The sequence below is a fragment of the Schistocerca serialis genome, chromosome 2 (genome assembly GCF_023864345.2).
Source record: "Schistocerca serialis cubense isolate TAMUIC-IGC-003099 chromosome 2, iqSchSeri2.2, whole genome shotgun sequence".
NCBI classification, from domain to species: domain Eukaryota; kingdom Metazoa; phylum Arthropoda; class Insecta; order Orthoptera; family Acrididae; genus Schistocerca; species Schistocerca serialis.
This window is the reverse complement of record NC_064639.1, coordinates 526,696,128-526,709,069: the sequence shown is the minus strand read 5'-3', so window position 1 is coordinate 526,709,069 and position 12,942 is coordinate 526,696,128. Positions and strand designations below refer to the sequence as shown.

Sequence of the window (12,942 nt, the reverse complement as noted above, 5' to 3'; positions counted from 1 at the left end):
TTCAAAGTAAATTTCCTTTTACACAGGATGAATTATGTATGTATGTGTGTATGTATGTATGTATGAGAATGTGCGATGAATTTCTTAAATCGTGGACTGTTAGTACCTCATTCAAAACTTAACGCTGAGGACCAATCACATAGAAAAATTTCGGGCCCAGCAGACCAGTCATTTATACCATTATTTAAAATTTGACTGGCATGTTTGTGTTTGATATATCTCAAAAAGGTAACACGCACTAAATAAGACCAAGTTTCAAGGTTAGTTTTTCATATTTATTTTAGTTCTTTCATAGATTATAAATTGTGTAATAATTATGGCAAAAAGTGTAATTATTTTTTAAAAAAAGTGTGAAATGAGTTCTTGAGCAATTTCACACCTAACTGGCTTTACGATAGAAAAAGTCGAACTGTTTGATGGAACATGTACTCAGCCAGGTAACTCACAAAATGCCTGGCATGCAACAGTGAAATATACAGTCATTCTTGCCAGAAATATTTAGCTGCTGCAATTTAAGCTGGTGCTCTTATGATGCTGCCTAACCATACAAAAAAAAGAACAAAAAATTTTGACAATCGATATTATGTGTGTGAAAGCTCATCTTTTCTTGTTGACAGGATGTTGCTATTGGCTTACTATATCACATTTCCTAGGCTCTGACTATCTGCTGTCATTGGGTGGCAAGATCGTGTGACATGAGCTGTGACTGGCTGACAAAAGCATGTCGCTATTTCGATTTCAATTCTTCGGAAGCTAGCATGGAGTAATTGGTGGAATTCATGTTTATACTTTCATACATGTTGCCATGCATCAGAGATCCTTCCAAAATGAATTGTTTTGCTGGATTGTGTTTCCTAAAGTGCCGGAAAGTTCTATGATTGTGTATAAATTCCTCACCATTCGAAGGATTGATATGTTTTGCAGCTCCGAGGGAAAGTGCATTGTTGCTTGACACGGAAAAATGTACTTTCATCTGGGAAGAAGTTTATCTTCACCCAAGAAAGTGTATTTTTAACCAGGAACTCTGGGATTTAAAAAAAAAATGTATTTTATTTATTTTGATCTGCCTATAATCCCAAAAATAGTTACATTTAGGACTTTGTTATTGATGTCTGTGTTCTTGCCCCCCCCCCCCCCCTCCATCCCCCCGATTATTCTATAAGAAATGGTACATTTGTCATGTGAACATTATCACCATCATCAGAAATATGTTCTTGTTTGCTTAGGTATTTATATTTTTACTTATGTTATCATCCAATCATTTTTTTGTATTGCAGGAAGCTGTTGATGCTCAGAAGAAGCTTGCTCAGGCAGAGGTTCGCCTTCAGAATGCATTGCAAGAATGTGAATTGCTGCGTGAGAGCAATACACGTTTGCAGAAAGAAAAGGAAATGTATGAACGAGAGAATCGTGGGCAGAGTAATTTACTAGCTAATTTGGAATGTATCCGTACTAGCTTGGAACGGCAAGATACAGAGGCTAGAGTTCGCCTTGAGACCCGTCTGGATGATGCCCTCCGTGAATGTGCAGCTTTGCGGCGACGATTGCAGGTAGTGTATGTGGCAGTGGATAGGCGGGATGTAATAATACAATCAAGAAGTAAGAGACTAGAATTTACAAAAAATATTTAAGAGTGTACCCTGATTTTTAAAAAATTCATTGATGTATTTTTGCAGCAGCAGACTTGTTTTCTTCTAATCCATTCATTAATATATCCTGGTTCATGAACGTGCATAGCAGCCACTTTGTTTAAAAATTTGCTTGTGACATTAAATGTGCTGTAATTGTGGTTTCCCTGTGGCAGGAAGAAGAAGATAACTTTAGAGAACTCTCTAAGCAACTTAAGCAGCAGGTGGAAATTGCCAGACAACGTGAGGAGGAGGAACGTAAACTTGGCCAACAAGCAAGAACAGAACTTATATCTGCGAGAACAGAACTGAACCAAGTTAATGATGAGCTGCTGAAATTACAGATGCGTGTTAAAGAACTTTCCAAACAACCTTCACAGGAGACCACGACACGTGAGTATTAAGTGTTACTTGTCTACTAATACACTTACTGGATGCCGACCATAAAGCATTCTTCATGCTTTCAGTTAGAATCTGCCTCTGCTGGAGCCATTCCTCTCTTCAAATGCTTTATTTGCTTAATAGGCAGACAAGGAATAGTGTATATTTATTTATCGATATGCAGACATTTGTCTGCAAGACATGCTTGCGTGTCTCTGTCGAAAGGGCACTTTTTCAGAAATTTTCCAGTCCTACACACACTTCTCACATGCAGTGCTACTGGGTGGCTTATTAAATGCTATTCTGCTTAGGTTATGCATCAAAAAATTACCTGTTTGGGTTACAGCAGCCCTATTGGCCTCATTTTATTAATAAATTTACCCTCCCCCCTACACACACACACACACACACACACACACACACACACACACACAAAATCTCACATGCCCATGACCAGTGTCATTTGCTGCCAAGACAAGACTGTGAGCAATTGCACACATTGTGAGGAGCAATCTGAGTGGTTGGGGTAAGGAGGAGGTGGAGGGATAGCAGGGTAGGGGTGGGGATGATGGAGTACTGCTTGTGGGAGCTTACAGGGATGTGATTCGGAGAGGGTTGAGCAGCTAGGTGCAGATGGGAGGTTAGATGGAGGGCAGGCAGCCAGGAGGGAGGGGAAGAGGAAGGGGGATGGGGAGGGGAGGAAGCAGGAAAGGAGAGAACTAAAAAAAAGTTGGTGCATTGTACTAGACTGGGACTAGGGAAGGGGAAAGATCGGTAAAAGACAGTGACTAATGAAGGCTGAGGCCATGGAGGAGGGGTTACAGGAATGTAGGATATATTGCGGGGGGGGGGGGAGTTCCCACCTGCACAGTAGAATTGCACATGTATGAACTCTCCCTGCAGTATATCATACATTCCCGTAACCCTCCCCCGACCTCAACTTTCATTTGTCACTGTCGAACCAATCTATCCACTTACCTGTTCCCACTCCAGCATTACAGAGCTTTCTATTCCACCAATGTACTTCTCTCCTTTCCCATCCCCCCTCCCCCCCTGCCCTCCATCTAACCTCCTGTCTACACCTAGCTACTCAACCCTCTCACCACCATGCCAATGTATGCTCTCACAAGCAACACTTCATCACCCACCCCTGCCCTGCTGTCCCTCCTCCTTCCTGTCCTAGACTTCTTACCCACACCAACCAGATTATGTCTACAATTGCTCACAGTCTGGTTCCAATGGCCAAAGGCATTCTCTCTCTCTCTCTCTCTCTCTCTCTCTCTCTCTCTCTCTCTCTCTCTCTCTGTGTGTGTGTGTGTGTGTGTGTGTGTGTGTGTGTGTGTGTGTGTGTGTGTGTTTTTGAGAAGAAGGCCTTTCGGCTGAAAGCTTACTTGTTTAGCAGCCTTTTTTGTTGTGCCTTTCTGCGACTCAGCATCTCCACAGTATGGTGAGCAGCAACCATTACTAGTTTGAACAACTACTCAGTCACTTAAACTGAGTATGTTATTTGTGAGGAGATGGGTAAAGGCCAGAGTTTGGAAAATCCAGGTCATTGACTTAGAATCAACTTTTGGTTTATTGAGGTCATTGTCCTAAATCTTGGCAACGGTGTGTGGTCTGACAACAACTTCAAAGAGCTTTTTCATGAGGCTGTGTTAATATTGTGACAGTGACACATGAATAGTACACAGCATGCTCCAAGTACCCATTAGTAATTAGTTTGCTGTTAAAGGTTTTGAATGTTGTAATCCACCTTAATCATGAAATTTTGTCTTTCTCCTGTGTGCCTTAAAAATATTTTTAATTTGTTTTAGGCTGTAGAATGAGACCGTACATTTAATTACATTATTGTGCAAGTTATTTTATATTACACCAGTCTCCACATGCTCTTTATCAAGTATATGAGAGGTAGTTCTAAAGCTTTAATCATCGTTTCAAAAAAATAATGTTATATAGTTAATTTTTTGTTTATTCACAGGTTCGTCTGCAATCCCAGTACACATTAAAATTCTCTTGTCACAGTACTGTAGCATATAGAGGAGCCAAAACAAAATGGTGTAGTCCACTGATAAAATTGAATGTTGTATGTTAATTGATTTTCTGTTGCTGCTGAAAATGAATTACCACTTGATACTAAATATTATCAGTGTGCTTTGCTGTTATGTTTCTGCTCCTTTCCCACTATGCTACAATACTCTGGCACAAGAATTTTTTAATGTGTACTGGGATTGCAGACATGTTCCTGTAAACAAACAAAAAATTAATTTTGTGGCTATATTTTTTGAGTTGTTAATTAAAACTTTGACTATCCCTTATACAGTGTGTTATTGTGTGTTCATTTAACATCTAAGCTTTTTGACCAGTGTGTTTTTGTTTGACAGACATTTGTTCATTCGAGTCCACGTTCTTTATGGGGAGAATGGATGCTACAAATAAAATTACATTTATGTGAATCCTTTCTTTTTTTTACCTTTTATGTATATTGAATTAAATTTACAATGTTTATCATCATATTTTTTTCTTATCACTGTTTCTACTACTCTCGCTCGCACATTTAGATGGTTACCTATAGGCTGCTGTATCTGCAGTTCTCCTATGGCATATCTTTCTGCCCTGAATCAGTCGTTCCTTTACTGTTCAGGAAAAGAGGCATTGGTTTTCAGCTTGTAGACATTCGCATAGGACATGATTTGGTATGCGTATTTCACCAGTCACAGCTTGTCGTTGCCCTGTTACTAATTTTATTAAGATATATTCAGCTATGTCCAGGAAGGGAGTGAGACAGGGTTGTAGCCTCTCCCCGATGTTATTCAATCTGTATATTGAGCAAACAGTAAAGGAAACAAAAGAAAAATTCGGAGTAGGAATTAAAATCCATGGAGAAGAAATAAAAACTTTGAAGTTCGCTGATGACATTGTAATTCTGTCAGAGACAGCAAAGGACATGGAAGAGCAGTTGAACGGAATGGACAGTGTCTTGAAAGGAGGGTATGAGATGAACATCAACAAAAGCAAAACAAGGATAATGGAATGTAGTCGAATTAAGTTGGGTGATGCTGAGGGAATTAGATTAGGAAATGAGACACTTAAAGTAGTAAAGGAGTTTTGCTATTTAGGGAGTAAAATAACTGATGATGGTCGAAGTGGAGAGGATATAAAACGTAGACTGGCAATGGCAAGGAAAGCGTTTCTGAAGAAGAGAAATTTGTTAACATCGAGTATAGATTTAAGTGTCAGGAAGTCGTTTCTGAAAGTATTCGTATGGAGTGTAGCCATGTATGGAAGTGAAATGTGGATGATAAATAGTTTGGACAAGAAGAGAATAGAAGCTTTCGAAATGTGGTGCTACAGAAGAATGCTGAAGATTAGATGGGTAGATCACATAACTAATGAGGAGGTATTGAATAGAATTGGGGAGAAGAGGAGTTCATGGCACAACTTGACCAGGAGAAGGGATCGGTTGGTAGGACATGTTCTGAGGCATCAAGGGATCACCAATTTAGTACTGGAGGGCAGAGTGGAGGGTAAAAATCGTAGAGGGAGACCAAGAGAAGAATACACTAAGCATATTCAGAAGGATGTAGGCTGCAGTGAGTACTGGGAGATGAAGAAGCTTGCACAGGGTAGAGTAGCATGGAGAGCTGCATCAAACCAGTCTCAGGACTGAAGACTACAACAACAACATGTCCAGAAAGGTAGTGGACTATTCCCCTGCTCGGCTCAGAATGTGTTATCTGTAGCCGATCATTTACATCAGAAAGAAACTGAAATTTTGTCGTCCTTCTGCCAGAGAAATTTCATCTCTGTGCTATCCTTCATTATTAATGAATTTATTGCTGGTTACCCAAGATTTTGTGTGTGTGTGTTTTTGTATTGTTTTTCCTTCAGCTCGTAGATGACAGCCCCATTTCTTATGTGTAAAACCAGAGTGACATACACATGTTAATGTAATTATTACACCTGTAAATTTGTTGCTGAAGGTTCCTCTTAATCATAGCGAATTCCTTGCCATACTTTCCTCACTGCAACAGCAAGTTTGAACAGTGACAACCGTGCGCCCAAACATTGGCGTTGTAGTTCAAAATTGTAGTCAGTATAGACTCAAGGTGTGTTTTAATTACATCCAGGGGCAATTAAAACTGCCTTTTTACCATATTAATAATTTTATTCATTATACAATTACTATTCCTTGCTACATGTTCTATGTGGGCCTTGAATCTCCAGTGTTTGTCTAGGTACACACCTAAACACCTGTTGACCTTATACCTTTGAATTATCACCTGATTTATTTTAATCAGTGGGCCCCAAATAAGTCTTCCTTTAAGTTACATATTTGTTTATTTTTGTGGTGCTACTTTGAGTCTCACGTATGAAAATCGCTCATTCCTGATGTCAAGGAGTTTGCCACAATTATTTGTTGAGAGTCATGGCTGTTGGATGCATAAAAAGAAAGAAGTCATCAGCGTATGCTACAGTTCTTATCAAAGATGTGGGAAGTAAGTGGGTCTTAGTGTTTGTGTAGCTTTTCATCACTGTGTACATTTTATTTGCAGAAACTAAGGAACTGCTAAGCAGAATTAAAGATCTAGACCTACAACTGCTTTCGAAGAACAATAGCTTAACCACTGCACAGAAGGAACTGGCTGAAGCAAAAGAACACATGCAGAAGTATTGCGATATTTCGGAGGCACTTGAGCAGCGTGTAAAGGAGCTATCTGATGAAAAAAAACAAGCACTAGAAGCTGCAAACAAGAGGTAGGTTGTGCTGTGATAGAGCCCTTGTAATTTTTGCAGCATGTTTTAATGATAAACATTTGGGGAGGGTTTGTGTTTGTGGTAAAGTGTTATGATGATCTGTGTTAAAATACTTCTTCTATGTTTTACCAGGTAGACATTGTGTGAAAGAATTTTTAATGCATGCTACATGCTATCTGAGTGGAGAAGGAAGAACAAAATCTTTCAGATTAAATAATATTCAAAATTGGACTGCTTCATTAGTGCATTGTGGTTTCAGATCACATCAAATGTCAGTCACATAACTGAGAGGGAAAACTATCTTGAAATTGATCATAACAAATGTTTTACAGTAAAATACATTTCTTTTATGCTGTAACTGAGTAATTAGAGCATGAAGCCTTACCTTTGGAATTAACTGGCTTGGTTAAAAATTCTGTAACTGAGAAATTTAAAATGATAAGTGCTTCAATTTTTGTTTGCTTTGACAAATTGGATTCGTCAAGATAAAACGAGCATGTTCTATGTAATAAATACAAATAGTAATTATCTCAGTGAAATGAAATGGCCATGATGGCGGGTAAACAAACTGCGACCAAGCCAGCTAATTCCGATCACAAAAACTCTTCGATTGATCCATGAAATGAGCTATTACAACGTAACATTGACATTAAAATGAGGAAGCACAATACAGTATATTCATGCAGATACAAGCTAGGTGGAGTCCATAAGAATAACTAAAAAGAGAATGATAACGTAACTGACATAAAATGACAAACCGGTTTTCCCATATATTCATGGAGCTACTAATTAAATCAGTGTTATTACAGTTCAGACCTAAACACTATGAGAGTTTTTGACTTGTCATAAAGATACTGTTTTCTGTTCAATAAAACCATCACTATTAATTCTAGATAAGTTACACAGGCTGGCGAGGGGTGGGGGACACTTCAAATTGTAAGACAGAAAGAATTGTTTGGTACGAACCCCCAGTGAGAGAGAGGAGTAAAATTTCTTATTATTATCTACTGTGTGCAGTTGGTGAGTGAGAACCTCTCTGAATTGCTTGCAAGGTTTCAGGGCAAGCCATTGAAATTGCTTATCAGTTACACACAATAGTTAATAAGGAGAAAGAGTTGCAATTTTATCAGTGTGTACTTTGACGTGTTCCAAATCACTAAAAGCTCTCCTACTTGATGCATTCTATGGTACTTATGAATGATTGAATGAAAATGTAAACTGAATAACAGTTTCATGTTAATATAAATTTTGAAGTTTTTTTCATAAGAGCAATTACCATGCCACAGTAATTTGCAGTCCCCAGTGAAAACGATAATTTTTGGTGTTACTACTAAAATTTACATGAGAATGAAGCATTTTTGAACTTGCGACTGTTCATTTGAATTGTCTGCACAATTTACCACTTTTTTATTTTAATGTTTTTACATAAAAGAGAAAGGTCTCTTTCCTTAGTTTCCTGCACTAACTTTTTATTTTCTCATCAGTGGATTTTCAACTCCATCAGATGACGACGAACTATTCCAGCTGTAGATAAAACAACAGGAGTCAGACAGAAATATTTGGTGATGCAGAAATTAAGACATCAAAAGCAAAGATCTAAAATGCAGGTTCATACAAAAAGAAATTGTTGCTTTTTCAGAGTGAAGTTAATTTGTCTATTGCAGTTTTATATTTTTCTCATATATTTGTAAAAGGAAGTGATAGTTGACAGCAAAAACATCTTACTGAATCATCAAGTAGAGCTGGGTAAAGGGCTCTTCCAGACCGCTTGTGCATATTTTCTGTGTGTCAGCAATTTATTTGTACAAGGAAAATTTTACAATTATTATACGTGTGTAAGCATAATATAAGAAAACATGTCATGTACAAAGGAATATGAGTATATATGTGTTTATAAAGAGAAGCAGACAGGAAAGGTGTCCAGCTGTGAATTTGTTCAAGAAACCATCTGAACATTTGCCAAGAATGATTTACAAAACACACAGGAAATCTAGATCATTATGGCCAGGCGGAGCATAATCTTCTATCCTCCCAAATCTGAGGTCCATGTTGTAACATATGTACTATATCAGTCAGTTTATTCCACTGAGGAACATTTGTGTTAACCGATGGACCGTGGTGGGCCTCGCCCCCTTTTTTTCCCTTTGTGTGTGTGTGTGTGTGTGTGTGTGTGTGTGTGTGTGTGTGTGTGTGTGTACCAGCTTTATTCAATTTAATAGTTATGAGAAGTGTATTAAAGGAATGTAACAAGAAAACCAAAAACTGAATTTAGCAGTGATTTTTAATTAATATTGAACATACGTAAGGGGAAATGGGAAAATTGCGTTCAGTGTTATAAGTACAGGAGTGTGGTATATCTTGAAGCTAGGTTCTGTACAAATGGTTTCAAATTTGTTGAAGTGAGTGGGTGAGCGGGTGGTACTAGAGAATCTGTAGAATGTATCTCTTGATGCTCCAGAGCAGCCAAAAAAGATTTGTTGGAAAATAGTGAGTTCTGACGTTCCAGAGGAATAGAAAAAGATTCAGTGGAAAAATAGTGATGTTGGCTGTACATGCAGTCCAGAAATTATATCCGACTTGATAGTAGCTTGCCCTGTGGTATTGCACACGTTTGCGCTGCCCGTGGCTGTATGTTTGACAAGTTTGGGATCTGACAATAGTTCCACAAACTAATGTGGCGTTATCTAATGTGGGAGCTATGTCTACTTTTTGAACTCTTTATTTCCCAGGAATGAGTGAGATCATTTTTAACAATTTTTAAAGAATTATTTTTGAATTATTTTTAGTTCATTTAGTAGTATTTTGGGGCGGCAGTGTGAAAAACCTTCCAGCAAGAACTTTAAGTACCCCATTTTGTAAACTCTGTTTTGACAGACATTATATTTTTTGTGCGCCAGAAGAAAAACTGTGATACATTAAGTAGGTAGTATTAATTCAGGTAACTCACCAGTCTGTCTTTGTTCTACTGTTTTTGAAACTGATGAGAATAGGGTAACTGGTCTATAGGTTTCAACATTTGCCACCTTACTTTTGATTAATAGTGGCACAACCTGTGGAAAAACACGTGTAGTGCTGGAATGGGAACAGGGAAGGGGATAGGTGGATGAAGGACAGAGACTAGTGAAGGCTGAAGCCAGAGGAGTTAAGGGAAAATGGGATATATTTCAGGGATAGTTATTACCTAGACAGTTCAGAAACTCTGGCATTGATGGGCAGGATCCAGATGGCACAGATTGTGAAATAGTCATTGAAGTGAAACGTATTGGGCAAAATATTCAGCAGCTGGGTGGTCCAGCTGCCTCTTGGCCACTTTGTTGGGTGTCAGCTAGTTAGTTGTTGTGCTCACATAGAAAGAAGCATAATTGTGTAAATCTGTGTGTAAATCTACTTTCACAGGTAACCCTGCCTTATGTTGAGATAAGTGAAAGCTTTAACCAGATTGGTTGGTGTTGGTGTTGTTGTTGTTGTTGTTGGTGGTGGTTGTGGTGGTGGTAAGACATATGGGACAGGTCTTGTATCTAGGTCTGTTGCAGGGATATGGCCCAGGAGACAAGGGGTTAGGAGCAGGCGTAGAGTAGGGATGGATCCCTGCAGTAGTAGACCGCCAGAGTTTTTTTTATTCAGTTTGAGATGATTCTTGCGCATAATAGAGAGAAGACTGATAGGTTTATAGTTTCGTGTAGATTATCTGTCTCGTTTCTTGTGAAGTATTCAGCATGTTTCTTTTTTGTATCCTCAGTTGCAGTAGCAGTTTTGTTTATGAGAATAAGTAAATAATTGCAGCAATAAAATCTGTCCTTTCAAATCCTCTTGTAATTCGATCCTTTGCTCCATCTCTGATGATCGCACTGTCAGTGGGATGTTAAGTCAAACAAATGACCATAAACAACAGCTTGTGTATTGTCTGGTAAATCCAGCACAATTTCCTATTGCAGTCAAATACACTTCCACTTCCTTAGCAGATGCCACCTTATGAATTTACATTTGTTCAACTGACTTTGGTCTATGTTGTCAGGCTTTTGTGATGACAATAATGTAAGAAAGAATGATGAAATGGTAATTACGTATTGATGGCGTATGTTGCTTACTGATGTAAACATTGTTTCATGAGGATCTGTTGACAATTTGTATAATAAAAGTGGAAGCAAAAGAAAATATTTTTTGTTTATGCTTCAAACAGTATTTACTTCCCTATTTGAGATGGTTCATTGATGGTGAAGGAAGAGAGCTAATTTTTTGTGTGTATATTTCAAAATGAAAGAAAAAAGTTGATAACTTTCCTCTATTTTATATAGATTGTCAGAAGCATCAGAAAAAGAACAAGAACTGCACAAGAAGGTAGAAGAATTAGAAAAGGAAATTGCAGAAATAAGATCAGCACCTCCACCAGCTCCTGAAGTTGTGAAGACTGAGAAACTTGTAGCAAAAGGTGATACTGATCCTGAGTTGCTTAAGCTGAAGTCACAATTGGAAGAGGCTATAGCAGCACTTGAAATTCAGAAGGAAGCAGCCAAGACTGCAGAGGAGAAGTATGCTCGAGAAGTGCTGTTGCACTCACAGCATCTACAGGTGTGTATTGTTTTATATTGGATACTGTTAGCAAGAATTGTAATATACATTGTACATTGTAGTTTGAAAAATTACTGTTCTGCAGTCAGCACGATATGATGTAGTCAAACACACACACACACACACACACACACACACACACACACACACACGGAGGGGGAGGGGGGGAGGGAGGGAGGCAGAAAGAAAGAGAGAGAGAGAGAGAGAGAGAGAGAGAGAGAGAGAGAGAGAGAGAGAGAGAGAGAGAGAGTGAGAGTTAGTTCTGTTATGATATACAGAACAGCTATGTGGAGTATTTCAGAAGCTACATTTGCTTTCTGATTTTTTGTCTGTCCTTGATTCAGTGTTCTTTCCTATCTCCTTTGATTAAGGAACAAGGCTTTTGTCATCGTTTCATTATGTATTACAGTTTATCTTCCTAATTTGTATAGTTACATGAAAATGTTTTTTGTTAACAGTGCATGGTTTTTAGAGAGGTTTGTAACACATTTTATACATTGCTTCAGTTCAGAATTGTGAAAAATTAATCTCTTCATAGTTTGAAAAGACTGTTTAACTGTTCAAAATTACTGTTCCAGGAGCTTACATCAGTACGTAACCAGCTTAGCTCACTTGAACAAGAAGTGAGTCAGTTCCGTGCATCGGCTGAACAAGCAGAAATGAAATTACAGGAAGGTATTTCTGGTCGTGAACGACAGTTGGAACTTCTGCGTGAGCAAGTGCATGAACTACAGGATCGCCTTGCAGGACTAGACTCACAGAATGCGGCATTGCATGACCAAGTAGAAGCACTCAGTCAGCAGCTAGCAATTGCAAAGGGACAGGTAATCATTATTGAAGTTACTTATTTATTTATTTATTTTATTCACTCGCTCAATGTGAGTATAATGACATTTATGTGCTGGGTTATTTCACTGTTCCCAATTTATTTGTAGTTCAGTATACATCCACATGAATAATTTACTATTAAAGTGTTGATGTGCTAAAAGTTATAATTGTGATTGCTAAAATGACAACATGGAAATGATGAAAATGTTCAAATGAACAATTGTAAACTGTAGTAGGCCTTAAATAATAAATCACTGCAACATAGAATGAAAGGGTTTTTAGTTTTTGTCGACAGTAGTCTACTCTGTTGACTGTCTTTCAGAATTTGCCATTAATTCTTCTGTTATGTTGTCTTCACTCTATCTGTACCTGGAATCAGCTGTTTTAATTTTCATTTGGGTCTCATAAACCACTGGGTACTCAGTTGTTCATATTATGATCTGTCACTTGATACTGAAAAAGAATTATTTGTGCTTCCAGTTTTATTATTATTATTATTATTATTGGTATTTTGTATAGATTTAAATTGCCATCAGAAAGAAACACAAGAATTCCTTGAGCTGCCTTTTTGTGCTTATTTTGCCTCCCTGAAATATTAGTAGATGGTTTCTCGTCCTGTAGACATAGTTTTCTATGCCTGTTAATGTTGAAGAAACTATTGACTGATTTACATGCTCCTCTACATTAAAGAAAACAAAAGAAAAATATGGCAGTGAAATTAAAGTTTAAGGAGAAGAAATGAAAACTTTGTTTGCTGATGACTTAATTCTGTCAGAGATGG

General features: G+C 38.0%; 1 protein-coding gene across 2 annotated transcripts in view; it reads left to right on the top strand.

Moving 5' to 3' along the window:
- Positions 1-12,942, top strand: part of LOC126457491 (nucleoprotein TPR) — a 287,885-nt gene that overhangs the window by 95,987 nt on the left and 178,956 nt on the right. For both annotated transcript variants that reach the window (XM_050093792.1, XM_050093791.1), the window contains exons 13-17: positions 1,278-1,550; positions 1,805-2,021; positions 6,563-6,764; positions 11,060-11,333; positions 11,912-12,157. In XM_050093792.1, the coding sequence (XP_049949749.1) occupies positions 1,278-1,550; positions 1,805-2,021; positions 6,563-6,764; positions 11,060-11,333; positions 11,912-12,157 (1,212 nt within the window). The remainder of the gene's footprint in view (positions 1-1,277; positions 1,551-1,804; positions 2,022-6,562; positions 6,765-11,059; positions 11,334-11,911; positions 12,158-12,942) is intronic.